We start from the raw sequence: 22,121 nt of genomic DNA on the forward strand, positions 1-22,121 counted from the left end.
TATTTAAGCTGATGAGTCACATGATTAACTGGCATACTTTGCATTGTTTAGATAAGGTGTGAATCTACAAACAAGGAAGAACCTACCAGGACTCTCTACCCGCTTGTAGTGGTAGGGATTGATGCAAACCTCCTTCTGTTTTGAACCGAAGGGAAACTCGCAGCATTCCAGTGGTTTCAGTTCGTGATGGCTCTGCAGGTCTGGCCAGCGCCACACTCTGCAGTAAATTACATGTGGCAGCCCTTTCCGGTGTGAAACCTGAAGCCTGCCGTCCAAGGAACGAGGAATTGTGACACAGTTGCTGGGCTGACCAGGACAGCTTAACGCTTTCTCCAGCTCTTCCATAGCACCTTTTTTCTTCTTCAGTTTTTTCACTAACGCATCGACGGCTTTCTCTGCCCATTTTTCTTCTTCATCCCCCTGCTTCCACCCCAACAGCCTCTTCACTGCTGGGCTGGTGAAGGAGAATAAGCTTGTCACGTTCATGGTGACCCCGCTTGGTCACACTGGACACCGCAGACCAAGCAGGAAAGACCGTCCTGTTCTTCCACCACCACCCCCCAGCAGATTGTATCAGTAGTCAAAAGCAGTCTGCCCCAAATAATTCTGGTCCTTCTGCCTTTTCACTCCTCCCGTTCTGGGATGGCAATGCTGACATTCCCCCGTGATAGACGTGACCTTCTCATTGTGCTAAAGGCTGAGAACCTGCAGGAGAACAGAGGGAGAGGAAAACAGATTTTACTTTTTAAGTTAACCAACAACAGGAAGAAACATTCCCCCCTACAAGATCTGAGTTACCCGAAACCAATTGAACAACAACAAAAAAAAGCCCACAAGCCACCAACCCCCCAAAAAATCACCAAAACACAGTGTTGACTGAGAACTGGACTCAAAGAACAGCCTGATATAGACTTGTAAGCAGCAGGGCTTGCTGGTGAAGCTTTCACGTTCCTCCCTGCAAAGTAGTCCTGAATATATGAGGGGATTACCCTGGAAAACAGTGAAGCAGAGCAAACAAAGTCAAAAATGGTTGGGGGAGTTAGGATGAGGTGGAAGGAATGAACAGGGGTGGAGAAATGAAGAAGGCAGCAGGACAACTCCCCCACCTGCTCAGGTCCCCCACCCAACTTCCTGCACAGCCTCAGTGATTTCTGTGCCACGCAGCAAGGGGGACCACAAGTGCATTTGCCAGCTTCCAACAATGCTGCTGCTCAGTGCCCAAGCACTGCCTTGGATAGTGCTGTGAGAAGCAGGATAGAAAAAAGACAAAAACACAAAAAGCCATGGCTGTATTCCCATACAGACCTGCCAGAAGGGCAAGGGCTCTGTATTAGCAACACAGCTCCCACCAAATCCAGCCTACAACAGTCCCTCAGTTTTCATCTTTCACTGCTAAGTGTGAAGGGCACTCCCCGCAATCTATCAGCGGTGGCAACCTCAAGCAGCAAAACGTCCCAAGGAAGGTGCACAAGAGGAGCAGCGCTTTTCGTTTTGCTTTCAAAGAGCAGCTGGAAGCAATACGCCCCACAGCACTCTGCCACCCAGCCCTCCGCAAGCGATACTGCTCGAAAATCACTGCACCAGAGTAATGCATATCACAACCTGAGACAAAAAAAAACACAGTGCAGCTTCACCTCTGAGTTACTTTGATTAACAGACCAAAAAAAAAGAGAAAACTACAAAGAACCTTGCCCTCACTGATCTCCCGCAAGAAAGCAAAGCTCCGTCTTCCCTTCCCACCAAACAGCCCTCGGTTCCTAAGCAGACTGCGATCGTGGACTTACTGCACTGATTACATCCTGACCCCTCCCGCTGCAACGCCAGCCTGCTGCACTCAAGGACACGCGAAGGAGTGGGAAGGAGGAAGAACTGATAAGAGGGCTTCAGATGGCACAGAGGTCCCGAGCTGGGAGCCGTGGAACAGGGAGGAAGCAGTGGGTGAAGGTGGGAGAGGAACTCCACACCGGCAGGCAGAAGCCCCTGCTCCTGCTGCAGGGTCTGCTGTGAGCAGCAAGTTTCACATCTGCCCAAGCTGGAAGCAAGCAAAAAGCTTGCCTCTGCCAGGGGGAGAAAGGGGGAGAAAAAAAGAGACAAAGAGCACTATACCATCGGTTTTCAAACACAGCATGAAGACAGACAGGAAATGTATCCTGGAGTGGATACCAACAGGTTGCAGAGGAAGAGGGAAGGGGAAGAGGATACGAATGTTTTTGTTACTATTAGAAAGACCAAAAAAAATAACCCATACACACACAGGATAGAAGGTGTCAGTGCAGCCGCATGGGACAGAATTATTTAGACTAAGAAACGATTGCAGATCCTAAAATTGTAAATGCCAGGCCATGCTTACCCTCCTGACTGTCACAAATTGGTTTCACAGTGTGCCACTACACTTGGAGTGCTTTAAGCTGAAAACCATCCACTTGGTTCAAATTAAGTTGTCACTGAAACAATTATCTAATTGCAAAGGTTCGGTTTTATTAGGTTGAAAGCATAAACTACATTTATGTGAATAATGATTATGAACTACCAGAGACCACGTCTACCTGCACTTCGCACTGGTAACTTGCCATGCCTTTTACGCTAAGACTTCTATCTGAAATAACGTCAATGCGATGCAAGATTTGCACAGGCCTGGGGCAAAGTTAAGAATTTATTTTGTTAGCTGGGCACGTGCCATACTGCTGACTGAACTGGAACTCCATTACTGCCGCTGACTGTACTCCGGGTGTATTTAATCCTTACATGCTTTCTGAAGTGCACTATTAAAAGGTTGTCCTAGTATAAGAACCTTTTATCAGAAACCCAGTGCGTATGCTTCTATGCTTGTAAGTACTGAGTTACGAATAGCTCATATATAATCTGTATCTCATTGAATGCTCTGAGTATCTTTTTTCCTGCCCCTTTCAAACAAAAAATACTACCTCCACACACAAAAGGTACAAGGTACAGTGGTACAGCACAGAGCAATCAAGTCAAGCTTTCTGCTTCACATCTGTTAGAATTAAAACAAGAATATTTTAAAGACCTGAGTTGAAGTTTTAGTGAAAAAGAAAGTACAAACTCTAAATCTCAATCCAAACTTCTGTCAATGTTGGTAATGAACGCAGACACAGTTCTACCTATCCATGACCTATTTCTACCAAGCTGCTTGAAAAATAAATGGCCAAGCTACTTCTCCCTCCTCCCCTTCCCAAGTCCTGCCTATTAAAAACTGTGTGTTTGTACTGCTGCCTGGAAATACAACCTGTTTAACACGTGCTAGCACACAAGCTCTGCAAAGCCTAGGAAGACATTCAGATGTAGCCACAAGTACATAGATCATAGGAATGGGCTTTCTGACATTCTTGGCTCAAATCCTGTAACGCGCACGTCTCCCATTCCCATAAATACGTTCCCAAACACTCATCATCATCACAGTCAAAGGTGTTATCTTAACAGCTGGCACCTGTGGAGCAACCACTGTAGGGAAAAATGCCTTGGCAGCACAGGGAGCACATTAGGCACAGTACTTGTAGATTCACTTGAACACAACACGAGCCCCATTTCTGCCTGTCACTAACCTCCAGCCCTGGGACTTCTGCTGAAGCCCGGCCTGGCCAAAGAACATCCAAGCCCTGATCAAGCCAGAAGACAAAGCAAAGAGGTTGGGGGAAGGAAAAAAGAAAAAGAAAGAAAAGAAAGAAACCACAGGCTGCTGTGTACCACTAACACTGAATTCCAATAGTGGTATTAAACTAAAAAAAGGCCGTGTAGGTGGAGTTTCTCATTTCCAAGAAGTCAAAAGCATGCCCATAGTACCAAGCTTTTGCCAGTACATTCCGTTTCCCTTTCTGCCACTTTTGGTTTCTGCAATGCATCATTTCCTGTATTACTTTTGCACAGTGGTCTTATCAGCTGGAAGTACAAAATACAGATTAAACCACGAGTCAGCAGATGACACAGCCTGAGTGTTTCTTCCCTAAATACGCATGCCCTTCTGGGAAACCAGGAGCTGGCATTTCCAATAGCTGAGTGGCCACCAGCCCTTCAAGGGTACTTTTACTCAGAAGCTACCAGTGAAATAAAAACATGGTCCAAACAACAGGACACCCTCCAAAAGGCAGCCTGGAATCAGTTTAAAGGAAATCGAGTTGTTACCCACTTATCAGCCACTCTTTACACATCAAAAACCACGCGCTTTTTATTACATGTTCTGTCTGCTGATGGATGAGCTGGAAGCAACAAACTTCTTTCAATACCAGCACTGCTTTATTTGTCCTCCTTCACTGCTGCTATCTTTTGTGTCATCTTTGGACCGACACACAAACCCACATGCAGCTTGTGAGGAGGCTGTAAAAATAAAAAAAAAAAAGAGCATTATACACACAGCTGTTTAACCAGCCGTGGATTTAAACAAACGTACTCAGGCAAAATGCCTAAAAGTGAAGTTCTGCAGCCCTCAAAGCAGAGATGGTTACCCTGTCAGCAACACGAAGCAGACAGTAAAATACTTAGCGAGACTGTTCTCAAATTCCCACAGGAGATCCCATAGGAAACTGTCCTGCTTTGCATAAATGATTGTTTTTGGTGGGTGGAGAGAGGGTTAGGACAATTAGATGATCCTCGCTGTCAGGGAGGTGAAACAACTCCTAGCCGGAGTTTCAGGCAAACAAGAAGCAGCTCTAACTCTCCTACTAATTTTGTTATTTGTATTACAAGCTCAGTGATGCAGGTAGAAAGAATCCTATTATGTATTTTTATTATATGCTCAAAACAGTTAGACATAAAAAGGGGCAGGAATCACAGCGAAGAGAATCTACATAATTTGACTATTCTTTGACTACATTCTTAAAATTCAGTTTATTCTTATTTTATCTTATTTTATTTTATTTGTTTTATTATCTTATTTATCTTATTTTATTCAGCATGCCTCCTCTAAGGGTCCATTAGCTATTGACAACATAAAGAAATAAACAAATTTTAATTTGCTTCTTAAAAAATATTTAGTCATTTACCTTCTTCAAAAGACAACTTTTCAGCAATTCATGTTTCTTCTCAGTACAACTTTTTTTTTTTTTTTTTAATAAAAGGTCTAGAAGAAAAAAGATCAAGTTTTGGCATAGAAGCCAGAGAGCTGTCACTTACTCCCAGCAAAAGCTATTTCCACGTATTACTAAAGAGCACGCAGTCCAAACATCTGTAACGCTAGAATGTGTTACACCATTTGTGCACCAGCTTCCTCTGGCTCCTTATCCTCGGAGAAAGCAGCAAAAAGTTTTGATTTCCTTCTTCATGCAATGTGACTTGTAAAACAAGACGTCTGAAGTCTTCTGCTGAATTACTCTGTTTTTAATCAAAGACTTCTTTCTTTGCACTTTCTTATGGCAAAAGATCAGATCTGGTTCATCTTGAAAAAATGCACGGAAACCTGGTAAAAGCTTCAAGAGCATTACAATACACATGCAAAAAGAAAGCAAGTTTCATTTCAAACTGCTGTAAAACTCATTAGAGAGTTCATACAGAACCTAACTTGGCTTTCCTTGCATTTCTGAAAAGGATAAGAAGAACCAAGAAAGAAAGTTAACTCTTTTGGATGTATTCTTGGCTTAAAAAAAATGAAAACGCAATCATGTGTTAATTTCTACTCTGCATTGTACTGATACAGGTGTCAGTATGTGATAAATATCTGCATGTATCAACCATTTGAGTAAGAAGCACTTCAATACTGGTGTTGAAAATACTTCAACATACTGCACAGGCTGTTTTCCTGGCACTGTATTAGACACCCAGCAAGGGCCAGCAAGGTACTTTGAGCCCGTCCCATAAGGCAGCCTCTCTCGGTTCCTGAGACCGAAGCACCATGCCCAAAAAAGAGGACTGGGACAACTAACTGCTCACTGTATCTAATGAGGGACTGAATGTCCTTTCAAGGCAGTCCCCTTTATGCCATTTTTCATCCTAGAAAAAATCCCTGTAGACACCAACCTGCACCACTGAGTGCAGCAGCTCATAAGGAGGTTTGTGAAGCGCAGGTACGGAGAGGAACCCAGCTACCTACAGCAGCAGTCTGCCCAGCTTCTTGCAAGAAGCATCGAGCAGTTCTCCTCAGAGCTTATAGCTATCAATAGTGTTTGTCTTTAGAAGGACTTGCACAACTTCTCCCTCATTTAACAAGCCAAATCAGACTGATGGAGTTCTGAACGTCACCCGAGCACCGAAGAGCAGATCCACCACTCACGCAAAGTGAGGAAGCAAGGCCAAGAGACTCTTCATGTACTAGGGTTTGCCAAACCCAAATGACAAACCCCCCAGAGCTCAGTTACTCCAGAGCATGATGAAATAAACCTGGTACCATCAGCATCTGCCAGCTCCTTGCCAGTGACCACCATGGTTCAAACCACATACACAGCCTCTGGCTGGTTTCTACCACCAAGCAAAGGTAAACCTTCCTGCATTCTCCTCCAACTCAGCTTCTGGTTCCTAGATTTGAAAGACTGAAGGTAACTGCACTACTGCTTCTCTGGAGAAAACACTCCATTTCTGTATGCATTAGAAACTGAATACTGTGTTATAATCCAACTAAAATAGCTTAAGAGTCTTTGTAAATAAACACGTAATTGTGAGAAGTGACACAGCAAATACATGTTCCCAATTTTAACAGATGCATCATCGATTAAATTTGCTCCCCCCTTTTTCATTAAGAGCAGCTTTTCCCAATGCCAGATACTGTTCTCTGTAACTATTCTGACATTTAAAAATTGTACTCTTGAAAACAAATTGGAACAACACATCTTGCAAGAAGCTTATCTTCACCCTAATTAGAGCACAACTCCTCCCTGTTTACAAGAAACACTAACATGTGCAGCCTCTTAAACAATCATCAAATCCTCAAGCCATGGAGCTTTAACCAAGTTAAGAAACAACGGCAAAACTCCTTGTTTGCAGTGCCGAGTTTTACTTACTCCTGTGTTCAGATACTCCATGAAGCCACAAACTGCCATCTATCTCTTCCTTTAACATCTGCTGGTCTTCTCTTTGCACTGCTTCATCTTGCCAAGACTACTGATAAAAAAAACTAACACCAAGTTTACCAAATAACTTGGAGTGGAAGCTGGATAAGCCCAGTGCATAGAAGGGCTCGTACAGGTAGGATGCACCAAACTATACGCCCAGGTGTGGAGAAACCCCTTCTGGTGTTGGCAAGCCGCTGGACTGACTCAGCTGTGTTATCACTGATTATCTCTAAAACCGCAAGTTAATATTTTAACTTAAGTCAGGAAGGAACTGTGATTTGATTATTCAGTTAAAGTTCTGGCACATACGGGACTACAAAGCTATGAGCTTCATTCAAATAACTCGTAAGATGAATACAATGCTGTGAACCACAAACCGTGACAGGATGGTGTTCATGAGTTGTTTTTTTTTAATGCTGTAAAGGGGGAGAAGACTTCATTTTCTATGCTCTCTCTAAGCAAAAGGCCACTTACAGAAGTCTTCAAGTGAAGCCCAACATTCAAAAGAAAAAAAAAAATGATCGAAACAAGTAATTATGATGAGATAAAATGAATTACTAGTTGCAGTAAATATTTATCATCACAGTGAGCATCTCATTGTGCATCTTTAGGCAAATTTATCCACATTGCTTGTACACACCACATCATCCCCCTAGCCACCTTAAGTATGCAGGAGGACAGGAGAAGGTGAGGAACTCAGTCAGCATCAGAAGATGTCACAGGCCATGTCCTGAAAATGCCAAGCAGCCTGTAGCCCTGCCTGGACCACTGCCTGCAGCTCTGTGAACACCGTGTATCCATAAAGATGCCATAACCAGCCCAGCCATCGATGTCAGAAGTCCTTCACTAAAAAGACAGAAAGCTGGGGAAAATAGCTTCCCTTCCCTTTCATCATAAAACTTGAGTGCAACTCCCTTTTTCCACAAAGAGCATTCCCTTTCCTGACTTTTTGAACTGTCTTCAGAAAACAGGTGTTGTTTACAACAATAACAAACACACATCTGTGTGGGTGTGTTACTACACACAAAGGCAGGATAACTGAAACCTCTTCCTATATTTAGATCTGTCTGGTCAGCTCTAATTGCATAATTTAATCAAAACCCTCTCCAACGGAAACACATCCATATTCATCACAGGCATCAAAGGAAACATCTTTACAAACTATATCCTTTTACAAACCGACACATGGTCCCACGCCACTTGTCCAATTGTTGAATTCCTCCTTTGGGAAGGGCATGGAATTTTATTTCTTTTTATCAGCTGAAAAAAGCACTTCCCTCCAATTCATCAGGGTAGGGCAGGAGGAACTTCCTTCACAGGTGAGATGGGGAAAATTTACTGACATGTCACTTTCAGGGTGGTTTTGTGTTTGTTTTTGAAGAGTAGTTAAAACACACATTTGCAACATAAAGCAAAAATCCTTGAAAAATGTCCATCAGCACCCAGTTCTCAAAATTTTTGAGTACAGCCCATAAAATGCAAGATGTTTTGTCCTTACAGGATGGCACAGACTGCATGGAGTCACGACAGGCTGTCGCCCCATCTAGAGTAGCTCTACAGTGAAGTGTTTTTAAGGAGGGAACGACGCTAAATGCAATCCAGTTATACTCAGCTTATACAAGCCAGCGCTCCTACAAATGATTCATTTTACCAAGAGCATGCACTGATACAGTTACATCAGCTGCATTAAACCACTTCTAAAGACTGTGACCCAGACCTCATTCATCAGAGATTAAGTAAAGATGTTAAATTACAGCTCCAAATCCTCAGCTTTAAAGCAGAATGTTTCACCAACGAACGAGGCAACAAAAACTGAGAAGGAAAAATTATTTATTCATTAACAAAAGTGTTATCAGGTCAAGCCTCAGTAAAGAATAGGCTGATGAAAATTAAACCAAGAAAAGAAAGGTCATTAAAATCAGTAGTTCTTTTCACAGATTAGTCCCCCACCCACTGTTTATACACTTGAGATAAGAATGGCCTCTCTGGATTGCCACTGCTGAGGACATCCTCATGATGTATGAAGTACACACTTCTTTAGATGCACGCTTTACTTCTAAAAAAAGGATTCCTCTAGTTTTCCTCCTTTTCACCTAATTTTCAAAATCCACAGCAGTGTTTTTTGCCTTTAGATAGCCTTTAAAGCACTATCTTCAGCATGTCTTTGAAACAAGATGCAGAGTGAAAGGTCCACATTCAATTTCACAAACCGCCTTGCAATTCACGACTGTCATTCTGGACAAAGTGTTTAATGATGATACAGCTTCACAAGCCAAGTTTACACAGCCCAGAGACAAACAAGCAGATCTGCCAGATTTCCACCCTCAGATGAAGCACTGCTTAATTACTGCTTGCTGTTAGCAGCCTTCTGAAAACTGGGACTGGACCTCCGATGTCCCTGGTCCCCAGGAGAGGCAGTGAGCAGCAGCCCACCACCGGGCTGCAAACACTCCCCGGCACTCACCCCATATCTGCCAAGCCTCCTGAACCTGCCAGGCCCTTGGCAAATGGAAGAGGCCAAGATCACAGCATTTAGAAATGTCTCTTCAGCTCTTACAGAAGGAAATGAGAATTGTTAAGATCTGCAGGTAAATATGGATTTAGAGATTCACCTGAGGTCAGGTCAGGAAGTTTTGGATGCCCACTTAAAACACACTACAGATCGAGACTGAGGGAGGCCTTTATCAGCACGTGAGTTACACGTTTGGGCTTGTCCATACCAAAACCTGGAACTGCCTTCAGCTGCACACCACTAACACCTCAGCACGCCTTATGCTCCCACCAGCATTAAAAAGTATACTGGTGGAAGAATAAAGCCACTGACACACAACTATGAAGGCATTTATGTGGTCTGTTACTTTCATGAGTGTTTTCATCAAGGCTTTCGCTACACTAAACCAAAGCAGCAGGCACACCTGGCACAAGGGGGCCAACAACCTCACCGGTGACAGGTATGCCAATGATGAAATCTAAAGGCTCCACTCTTAGGAACATTTTTATGCCAGGAAGACAACTGACTATTAATTTGTTATAAGTGATGTTTTTTTCCTGGCATCCCTAAGCCAGTAAAACCTCCTCAGCAGGATGAGCACCATCACACACGGCGTTGGGCTGCTGCTCACAAGACAAATCCTATTTCCTTTGGGCAAGCCGCTTCCTTGCTTAAAGCCTCCGGTTCTCCCACTTACAAACGGTGAACAAAACTTGTAAAGCTACTGATGCAGAGGTAAACAGATGAAGAAATACAGTTTTCAGCAAGGATCTGGAGGGCAAGGCACCGTAGCTGCGACTGGAGCACGTGCCAGTGCTACTGCATCCATCTCAGCCAACCAAAGGGCCTCCAACTACTGCCATCAGGGAAGGAGATGCATGGATCCTTTACTCTCAGACATCTTCCTCCTTCTAAAAGCACAAAACGAGGGCGCACCCGTGTCTGAAGACTCCAGGAGGTCCAAAAGGCTGCAGAATGAAGCAAAACCATGTCACAGCCCCAAGTCAGAACATCTGCAGAATCTCACGTCAAACTATTTTCTCCTGTTCCTGAGATCAAGGCGCTGGAGGATTTCGAACAAAGGCTTCAGCCCACAGATAGCAGCTGATGGTTCATGCAGCACTCGCCAACTGCACAGCTCGAAAGGAAGCGGGAGATAGCCTCCTACACTGCTTGCTGGGAATACGGAAGTTTTACAACAAGCGAAAACGGTTGTTATCTATCTATCTGGTCCCCTGGTTATCTGCAAGCTTTTTATGACTTTGGAAGAGGAATCAAGCCACATATAAAGAATCACTCAATATCCTTTTCTTATCTGAGAGGTTTTTTTGTTGTTGTTGTCGTTTTTTAATTAACAGAGCCTATACGATTCTGCATACAGAATTCAGGGAACTTACTCACTCCACCATCGTTTTCTAAGACAAGCTTAAAGTTACACACTTGGGGCTTTGCAGAACTGAAGCACTGCACCCTTACAGCTCAGGCACCAAAACACAGCATTTCCTGACCAACACATGCTCTCTGGGGTCAGCAGCAAACTAGCTAAAAACCTGGCACAACGTTTCCCAAGCTTTGTATTGCTGCCAGCTACTGAATAAACAGTTGTAGCTGTCCCAGTACAGAGGACAGGAGGACTCCAACCCCCAAATAAGTTGGGAAGAAATACCAGGATGAATTTGCAGGACTTGCAGCTCTCCAAGACTACTTACTGCTAGGCTAAATGCCAGTGAGCAAAAAGAGCAGACAATAATTTCACATTCATTGTCTCTAAGCTGAGAATCTAGATGCCTTTAATTCTGAGGCTGAAACCAGGACTCCCAGGTTCTCCTGACAACAAAACTTTAGACTCAAACAACCCAAGCCGCTGGCTGGCCTGTAAGGCTGAGGACCCCTGTGTCCCAAGTAGGGGGAGGCAAGAAGCTAGGCAAAGGTGTGATGGAAACCTGCCTGTAGTCAGAAATGCAGCACTGTGTTTATTGAAGTTCAGTGAAAGCAGCTTGCCACCAGCACTCCCCAGTCTCAACTCCTGCAGTGTAGGTACTTAAATTCCTCCCTCCTATGCACACACAGGAGTAAAGTGGAGAGAGAAGCAGGGGGTCACTTGCTGAATTTCTGGAAGAACCACCACAGCCAGGAAGGCATATTATTCAGGAAGCCTCCCACTTCCATCTAAATCTGCCCACTTTCCACCTCTCCCAAAACGACCACTCTCTAGTCTACCATCAGAGTGGTACACAAACACTCATCAACTCTTTTCAGCCAAAATAAGAGCAAGAAGCTCTGCAGCTGGCTGAGGCATGCATGATGGCACACAGGCATGGCTTCACATCAGGCAGATGAGGACATACATTGACAGTCCTACGCTTTCAGTAACTCCTTCAATAAAATTAAAAAAAAAATGCTTTGGTGACTGAAAATAGTAGTTGGGGAGAATGAAGAGAACTCTCATGTGGAGGTATCACCAGGCAGACTCTGACATCCACCTTTACCTACTTGCCTGCTCCCAGTTCACAGACTCCAAGGAGATATACTGCATCTGGTCATGAGTTATAGCTGATAAACTAGTGTGGGCAAGGGCAATGGCCAGGAAACCTTAGTAAATAGCCCTTGGAGTATTTATGCCAGTTATGTCAGGTGATGTTTTCTGGGAAAAAAAAAAAAAAGACTAACAGTACACAGTCTGCTGGTTGTTTCACATTATTTCATACTGTAAAGAGGGGGGGGGGGGGGAAGTTTCTACTACTGTGAAGTTAAACTTGGAGGATATTCTTTTCCCCGTGAGAAAAAGAACATTTGTCCTATCTTATACAGGATGTTCTGCCCATGCAGTTACATTAAATTAGAAAAACACTTCCAACATAGCTCGCAGTTTATAGCAGCAAAACAGCACTTGACCAGAAAAGCTTGTTTAAGTGTTCCTCCCCATCCATCCTCCCTCACCCCCCATAAAATAAGCTACATCATTAATCACTGTCATTTTGCTGCCTATATAACTACACTGGGGCTTTGTGACTGACGTAACTGTTGGCAGTCTAACCTCGCCATGCTAATCACCAACATAAGTATCTGGGAAAAAAACTGTAAATTAGACCTTTCCTTGGCAAGCACTTTAAGGAAATCTTCATCTGGGAGTACTACAGTACTCGTTTACAACTGGCTACCTCCAACAGCTGCCTCTGGCCAGCAAGGTCACAGGTCCACAAGCAGATGAGCAGCTCAGACAGCTTGTTCCCACCCAAAGAGAAGAAGGTCTCCCTTCATTTCCTTGCTCCAGCTTTGGTACTCCAACATAATTCCATGCTCTGCTTACAGTCTGTCAGCCCGTTCACCTTCCTAACCTGGAACAACCACAAAAAGTCTTCTGCAGAGCAGTGCAATCAGCTCAGAGCAGGATGAGCACCGAAGTCCCCCAGCAAAGAAATCTGTGGCCTGGTCTGAGAGGAGCTGAGCTGTTAGAGGCCTTCCTTCTCGTGGAACTGCCACCTCCCTAATTTTAAACGCTATCCAGGACAAAGATTTAGTGTTAGCTTCAACACAAGTCCTTCAGTCTCTGTAGCATACAGCTCATTTGCACAACCCTGTCTCATCCCCAGAGCAAAAAGCTCTGTCCCAGCTGGTTCTGAATAACCCAAGAGTCTAACAAGCACTTCAAGCAAGCTTAAGAAAAAAGAAGTGATTTCATACCCATCTGTCCAAAAATACCCCATGCTACAGGGTTTTTAGCTGAGAGTATTTATAGAATGTTTCCCCGATGAAATCTAATACCACATGTTACAGAAGCTATAATTAAGTTATCTCAAGTTTTTAAGTTAATATGGACAAAGTTTTCCTTTGGCTACTACACCCAAGTGGAAGCACTTAACACTGACACTTGCATGGCTAAAATAAAAGGCCTATTATTAAATATGCCAGACTGCAGAGCCAGCAGTGGGCAAAAACACAGAACAGGAAACTGCAATAACTGAGATGGCAACCTATACATATAGGCAGGTTTCCTTAGATAGCCAGCAAGATTGAAATTCACACCTTTTTGGAACAGTATAGTTCTTCACTGCATTCACCAAGTAATGAACAGGACAGAGGCAAAGATACAACCAACTCCCAGTTTATCTATCTCCTAGTCTCAGTGATGAAAATGCAAAAGTGTCTGATGGGAAGAGCAACAACCAAGAGACTGTGTCAAGGGAGACCAAACTCTGGTCCTGAACTCTGGAGATTGATGGAGGGACCACAATGATGCCACTTGATTTTCTTCTACCTCCCTCTTCGCTCTCTGTGCAGGAAAGCACCCATCTTAGATGTCTGAGATTCCTGAAGGACTACACATGTGAAATTAAACTGATGTAATCACTTCATGCACTCAGCAATCCCTAAAGTCATCATGTATGTGCTATAAAGCCTACAAGGTCTAGGCAAGACATTCCTAAACCACTTTCATTGCTGTTCTGACAAAAAAAAAAATAAAATACTGTTGTAATACAACTGGAATAAAGAAGTTTTCAAAACAAACCCACCTAATAATCATTTGAAAACAACAATACTTTGGTCTACGTACATAAAAACAAAAAACAATTAGTTCGGGAAAATTAGACAGACGCCTGCTTGCTTCAGTGCAAATACAAAAACCACATCAAGTGCCTATTAGGTAGGGGTAGGGACAGAGCTTCATTTGCTTTGCACAGTCAGAGTCACAAGAGACCTGGCTTTTAAAGTAATATGGCATTTTCACCAGGAAGACAAACTCAGTGGATTCAGTGCTGTTAATCAGAAGTCATACATTTCAACAGAGGATAGCAGATTTGGTCAGAATTCTACAAAGGACCGGCTTTCAAGAATTACAATCAGACCACTCTGCTTCCCTGATTTTGACCGCTTCACCAAGTTCTGTTTAAAACACCCTGTGACCTCACTGTGCTTCTTTTAAGAATTTCAAATACAAATCAGATAGACTGGAATGCAAAGCACAGAAAAGTATTAACAACAATATCCCTCCCCAAATTTTAGACAAGATTTGAAATATTTTCAAAGCATCCAGAAGTCTTGTGAGTTGTCTGACTCATCCTTCCTTTGCTGCTTGTACCCCTGAAGTTTGCTTCACCTATGGCTCCGTTCCATTAAAATGCCAGTCATTTGTCCTGCCACCCTTGTTTCACATAGCTCTGGTTAGAAGTCACTTTTCCACCACTTCTTTCACTGTCTGTGAGCTACTGAAACCTACTGACCTGCAGAGGGTCCCATACCATACTGATATCTTCAGCAACCTTGCTGAATCCTTGTCATGTCCACGTGTTCATCTCCCAAGATATCTGCCGAGCTAAGATGGGCTGTCTTATTTTAATACGTGGAGTAAGGGCAACAGGAGAAGAGAATTCAGACAACTCATAGCTAAGTTTAAATCCAAACCAAAGCCGCTTTCCCCAAAGCAGATTCCACTCAGGAAACCACAACAGTGGTAAAAATACGTCAAATTACACAACAGAGTACTTAAATATCAAGAGAAAGACCCCTCAAGAAACAGAACTGTTTTATTAATGATCATATTTCAGTAACCTTTCCAAACCTGTGAGCAGAACCTATAGTGTAAATCTGGGGCTAGTGGCCTGACTTGGAAGCGGCTTTCTTGTTTCATACAACACAGCTCAGAAACCCTTGAAAAAAAGACAACCGGCCAACAGCAAGCAAAGGTGTTCTGCCAACATTTCGTCCCACAGGAACACTCAAAAGAGTTTGTTTTGCAATGTCTTGGGAGGGCTAGAAAGAAAAGAACAAAGACTTTAAGAAAAAAACAACCTTCTCACACACTTGCTATCCACTGTGTAATTTACAGGGACACCAGAAAAAAATTAAACTATGTTTGTAACCTTAAAGAAGTTATCAAGTGAAACAGCAGGAGATGTCAGTTCCAGATGGACTTTCTTTTGATTACACACTACCCCCCCAACACACACACACACTTCCACATGTGTCTTGGAGAAAAGTTTTGAGAGCCCTCTTTCCACTGCCTCAGGAAATATAACTAGTTAAAAGCCACGTATTTTGTTCCTCAACGTGCCAGCTGAATGAAACTCCCTACTACTAAAATAAATGCAAGCCAGCAAGTGCATTGCATTAATTCTTTCCACATTAATATTCAAAGGAAACTTAACAGATACAAAGGTGAAATACATTGCTAGTATAGTCAAATATGCAACACGTTAACAGTATCTGACCAAGCAGCAGATGTTTCCTCCTTCTATCACCCTCAGAAACACATTTCAGTGAAAGCCACAGTTTGTTGCAACTTGATTCCCCAGATATTTACTTCATCTTCAACCAAAACTCCAATGATTTTATGCTTTTAAGTGTTTAAGCAGCTTCTAAATATTTATATACAAATAGTCATTATATGCACACACCTTAGTAAATTTGCAGACTCTATTCAACTTTATCTTGTTTTACTCTACCTTTACCTGGTCCAAATCATTTAACTTTCAACAGCAGTGTGTTTTATGTTAGGCATTGATATGTGCACATGCAAATACAGCACACCTATCAAGTGTGGATAATCCCATATATATGCCACAGTAAGAATAAGGAGTCTTTAAGAGTCATGTCCTGGTATCATCACGTTACACCAGACAGAATGCTGCTATTATTGGCAATCTCTTAAAACACCTGAAAACAGAAGTCAGAAATGATTTATCAGAAAATTTTCCCCAGTGAATCAGTGCTTCATGAAAACACAAAATAAGAAAATGCTAATTCCCAATATGAACAAACAGAGGAAGAAAAGCAAGCAAAAGTATTATCAAGTATGGTCACTGCATGACCTAGGGAATCTGATCATAAAGGTTTCTTTAAATTCATAAAACCATTTTTGAGCTGCTGCGTGTTAAGTGTTAGCTCTGTGTGCATATATGCTTTTTTTTTCCTTGTTGCCTAACTGGACAAGTTTTTAAACAGTCTTGTAACTGCTGCAGAAGAAACTCTGTAACGTGGTAAATCCTGAAATCCAACTTCTACTCTTGCACAAAATACATATTAAAGTGATACATTTTCAGTTTCTCCTCTAACAAGATTTCTTCACAGTGAAATAAGGTCCACCAGCTGAAGCTGTTAGGCAGACATGACTCTTACGCCCATGGGTACAGAAGCTTCTGGGCACAGAAGAGAGGAGAATGAAGACACTCAAGATTCTGTCTATAATTACTCTAACACTGTAAAAAAAAAAAAAATAATCGTGGATATCTGATTTCCAAGTTATCCAATACTGGATTGATAGTCACACATCACTTTGATGTGGATTGGCATTTTAATGCTTGTAATGACAAAAACTTCCAAGTTAAATACTTCTGAATACCATTAAGTGCTATTTAGACAGTCTCATCTGTTGCCATGTTGGGAAAAGTTCCCTTTATAAGCACAGAAATATGAAATAATGTTTCAAAAAATCACTGGTGAACCACATTAATGATTTGCCTACATGCCAAGTCAACATAATAGTTGCCTTTGGATGACACTGCTTTGAACAGTGCCTAAATATAATGACTTATATAAAGGCACGTTTAAAAATAATTTGTCTTCCTCCTCGTACTTTAGACCTTGCCTCTGCATGCTAAGTAAAGGGTGGGGGTAGAACAAAATGAGAAAGATGGGCGACATCTATTCTAACATCCTACTCCCATGTGGGTATACTCCACCATGTTGGTATATCAAAATAAAAGTAACATTGGCCCAGGCCAGCTACAGAGTTATATCAGCATGACCACATTGTGCAAGTGTCCAGAATTGCTGTACTTGTCAAGTTCTCCGCATTGGCAAGTCCCTCCTTCCACAGAAGGAAAAATAAATAGCAAAAATTGACCTATCTATACAACTGGGTAGAGCTCAGTGTTATGTGTGCTGAATATTTCACCTCCCAATCTAATTTGAAGTAGCGTGCTCCAGCTTTGCTCCCATTCAGCAAGGATGCACTTCCAAAGCCAACACATGCAGGCAAAAAGCTGAAATGGGAACAGATCCTGTACAACCTGGCTTCATTCTGGAAAACATTTTGCATTCCTTGAAATTAGCCTGCTTGTTTTATGAAATGTTTGGCTTCTCTATCCTGTTAAAAAACAACGACACCCCCATTCAAATACACACAAAACAAAAAAGCTTCTCTAATGCAAATTAACGTTTGTTCTCAGAGGAGGATAGAGATCTTTGTGGCAGCCATTAACAGCTCAGAGTGTCCTTCTCATCACCCCTGAACCCACCCACTGCAAAGTCCTTCACAAAAGGCCTAATCTAACATTTTCCCTTGTTGTTTGCAATCTTGAGGAACAGCCACATTCTCATGGAAATAGTTGTTACACAGCAGTCTGTGTGGATGCAGCTCTATCAATGTTTTAAAAAGTACCACTTTAAAATAACTTGACTCTCATCCTAAGCAAGAAACACTAACATGAAAATCCTCTATGCTGTTCTAAAGTTACACCGTTGTAGCTGGTGCAAAATGGATGGTGCAGCGTAAGATGCCTGTGTAGACGAGCCTTTAAATCACAAGCATTTCAGGCTACACTTGCCGAACTGGTGCTTATGGTTTAAACTTTTCTGTTAAAGCAACTTCAAAGGTAAATTTCTAGGAACTGTGTATCTTCTTTATTAAGACTTGCACACATTCTGGTTTTTGAATAAATGTAAGGCCTGTGGAACAATACTAGCCTGCAGATACTAGAGGGAAACAAATTTTTCAGAACAGAACAGACTTTTCCCCCCTCTGCAAACTCACCTGAGCCTGTCATCAAAACCTAAGCCACAACTTAAAAAACGATAGAATAAAATAAATCATCAGTAGAACCACTTTGTTAACCATAAAGCATTTCATGAAATCCCATTTTCTTTTTCACAGATTTGTATGGTCTTGTTTTCAGTTAGGTCATTCCATTAATCCACCTGCACTGACACAGCAGAAGAGAGCTCCATACCCACGTGTTAGAAGGCACTGCACCCAAATGCGAGTTTCGGTTCTTTTACTGACCCATCAGAAAGCGTCTCAGCTACAGCACATCTTGTTGAGATGTAACTGAAGATGAATGCTAACAGTTATTTCATCACTAGTGACTTTTCTTTGCTTCTCTCAAAATTAGCTTTCTAGTTACCCTCAAGTAAAAAGAAGATAGGTTACTTTCTTGGAGGGGAGAAAGTCAAGAGATTTAGAGCAGAGTTCACACCAATTCAGGTATGAAAAGTTGGTTTAACTACTAAGACATCCAAAACCCTCAAATCTCCAACTAGCACGCTGACTCCTGGAAAAAAAGAAACAGAGCTTTAGCAAGATTTTCCCCAAAACACTTCGTAGTGATTTTATCAGCAGAAGTGGCAAGACCTAAGATGTGTAATATGTAATACATTAAACATTTTACTGTCTGTGGCACACTACTTTAAGCTATTTAGAGCAGAAACATGAATCAGAAGCTTGCAGTTGCCTCCACTAAGAAAAGTAGGGTGATCTATGCCAACCCATACTCAAAATTACAGTCTCTGTTCTAAAATAAGTTTGGTCATATAGTTCAAGTTATGACTAAGCTGCTCTGTCTTATAAAAGAACTCGGATCTGCAAGAATGTTTCCACAGGCAGTTAAAGCATTTCGTAGGACAAAAATACGAGGGGAAAAAAAGTTAGCTTTTTTGCCTGTTTGTCCATTTGATATCTAATCTGCAGTCTGCAGGTAAAGTCTAATTGGTTTTGAGACTAGAGAAAGAATATATAAAATTCAGAGACGTTCACTCAATCACTTCTCCACACACACACCTCCACGCTGCACATGCCTTCATCTATTTCAGCTGCTAATGACTACAAGAAAGAGGTGAAGAGTCAGCCTAAATTGGTTCAGTATTTATTCTTCACAGCACCACAAGCTTTAATTTCAGCTACTCTTTGCATAACTTCAATAATAAACACGGTGCTCTCTGTATTTGATTCTTAAACCACCCATATCTGAAGCACAATGGGACGTGTCACAGACACTTGCTTTGCTGCCCTCATAATACGGTTTAATTATGATGACTGAACTAACGGGCTCACATCATAGACTTTTACAGGTTGACCCCATGTCATCCTGATGTATCATTTTGCACCAGTTCAGTGCTGTAAATCAATTTAAGATCTCCAGCAGGTTGAAAAGGCTGGTAATGATGCTTTCTCTGCAGTCTCTGGGGACTCCACATTATACACAACTTACATTATTTATAAAGCTGAGATGATGCCTCCATTAGGCTTGGTAAGACTACTCAAATAAGCTTTTATTTTACACACACAGCCTGGACTTCACAGAGCACACCACCAGCCATATGTGATATACAGCGCATTCATACTTCAATTAAAAAAAAAAGTCACAAGCCCTTCATGTTTGAAATTTAAACCTTTATACCAAGCAACGTAACTCACAACTTAATCCAAATATATTGCCACTATTCTAGAACACAGTAAATACTTTTCTGAACCTTTGTATTACTTCTGTACATTCAACTCCTTACTTTGTGTTCAGACTACAGAGGAACACCAAAGCTAAACTCATCAGCTTTCAAACATCTGATTTGATACTTAATATTTATCCAGAAACAGAAACATCTCCATCTGCTCATTCAGTCACTTTTCTCAAATGTACTGGATCATCACATCTTCAAGGGTAGACAAAAAGGAAAGCTGAACAGGACAGAGTAGGAAAAAATGTATTTGATTACATACCTAGCGGTTGACGGGGCCAAAACTGAAGCAAGGACAAATCCCTACCCTTAGGGTAACCCGATCGTGCCTGGAACTGATCCTCTCCAGTGGCTGTGGAAGGCTTCTGGATCACCCAACTGAAGGGAAATTTCTCTCAAGCTCCTACTTACAGTCTGAAGTAAGCTGCAAGGATTTGATCTCTTTTGCCCTCTGACCTGGGCAAGAACTCCAAAAAGGGCTAGGGAGCTTTCATCATCATACTAACGATCTCCCAGTCCCAGTGAAGAAACAAGTACTCCAAACTCGCACTGAAATCCAACGGGAACTGCTAACAAGCTCCACAGCACTGCTCTCCGATTCAGTGGAAAAATAAAATGAACATTAATCAGTTGCAACTAACAAACTAATCTCCTGTAATTCAGCCGAGCAATTACGGACAATTAAAAGGAAAAAAATAAAGTCGATGTTGACACCCCAAGTTCCCTCACATGATTTGCTCCTATTGTTTGACAGGACAAGGTGCAGAGGACCAGCAGAATGTGCTACAGACACACGCCTGGGGAGAGCAGCAGTCTCTGCGGGCTGGCTTAGCTGCAGCTTTCAGTCTTATTCTCCAGTGCTGCTTAAAAACACGCTGAACTATTGGGGGAAAACAAAACGAATCAAAGTTTTCTCTTTTTGACTGCTCTCCTCTGTGCAAAAGAGATTTGAGGTGTGAGTTCCGACACGCGTGAAACAGAGCTATTCCCTCAGCACGTTAGTTTCTGGATGTGGTATCTTTACGCGCTGACACCCATTAAACAATGCCATGCTCCGCGCAGAGATCTTTGCCATTTGCTTCTATCTGGAACACACATCTACTCCCCACCTCCATCCAACAATCCCTCTCCTTCCCCAGATAACGCCGAGCCCCCGTTTTACATGCAGCGAACGCCCTTTTTGTCCTAAAATACACCAAAATAACAATTACAGCTTAAAGATCATCCGTACACCGGAAAGGCACAGTATAAGGTCAGACCCCGCATCTTCTCCAGACTGATCTGCTAACAAAAGAGCAAGCACAGCAGTCCTTCCTCAGCCACAACTCCCACCGACTCCAGCTGACAAGAAACAAAAATAAGAAGCCGGGATTTGGCCCATTTTTTGGCGGCGTGACGGAGTGTTTCCCCAGCAGGACGTTTCCAGCAGCCCCGGGGAGCTGCGCTGGGGACAGGAGGGCTCGGGCACACGGAGAAGAAACGAGACGGAGGAGGGGAAAATCTCGGGCATCCAAACAGGGAGGAGGACAAAAAAAAAAAAAAAAAAAAAGTGAACTTTGCTTGACCTCCGAGCAGAGATTTTTCATTTTAAACGTTAATTAGAAAGAAAGAAAAAGGGGGAAAAGAGGGGAGGGGGCCGCGCGAAGAAAGGGCGGCAGGGAAGAAGGGCGGCGAGGCGGGCCAGCCGCGCTCCCTCCGAGCCCCGGGGCTTTTTCCCCGCAGCACACAAAGGCAGGAGCCTGCCCTGCCCTGCCCTGCCCTGCCCTGCCCTGCCCCGAGGGGTTGGGATCGGGGTCGGGGTCGGGGTTTGGGGTCCCCTTCCCTCCCGTCCCCCCGAGCCCGCGGCGGCGGCACCTACCCAGAAACTTGGAGCCCGCGCCCCGGCGGGCCGTGCCGCCATCATGCCGGCGAGGAGAGGGCACCCAGCCGCTTCCCCGGGGCCTCGCCCTGCCCGGGGACCCCCGCGGGGAGGAAGGCCGGAGGGGAGGACGAGGAGGGCGCAGCCGCCCGCTGAGGCTCGGGGCCGGCCAAGTTGTCGGAGGCTGCGGGGAAGAAGGGGGCCGGGCCGGGCCGGGCCGGGCGGGGGCTCCCCGCTCGCTGCGCCGCCGCCGCCGCCGGGCAGCCCCGCGCTCGCCCTGCCTCCGAGCCTGGCGTCAGGAGCTCGGAGCCGCCCAGCTCGGACGGAC

The 22,121-nt window shown here is 43.3% G+C and overlaps 1 protein-coding gene across 4 annotated transcripts in view; it reads right to left on the reverse strand.

Annotated features, from left to right (window-relative positions):
• SMAD1 (SMAD family member 1) overlaps positions 1-22,121 on the reverse strand; it is a 53,655-nt gene that overhangs the window by 24,519 nt on the left and 7,015 nt on the right. For 2 of the 4 annotated variants that reach the window (XM_072037418.1, XM_072037420.1), the window contains exon 2: positions 87-705. In XM_072037418.1, the coding sequence (XP_071893519.1) occupies positions 87-486 (400 nt within the window). In that variant the 5' untranslated portion in view covers positions 487-705. Of the gene's footprint in view, positions 1-86; positions 706-1,687; positions 1,764-21,793; positions 22,036-22,121 lie in introns of those variants that run through there. The other 2 variants (XM_027455774.3, XM_072037419.1) reach the window with 2 other exon arrangements.

This window comes from Anas platyrhynchos, chromosome 4, assembly GCF_047663525.1.
Source record: "Anas platyrhynchos isolate ZD024472 breed Pekin duck chromosome 4, IASCAAS_PekinDuck_T2T, whole genome shotgun sequence".
Lineage (NCBI taxonomy): Eukaryota > Metazoa > Chordata > Aves > Anseriformes > Anatidae > Anas > Anas platyrhynchos.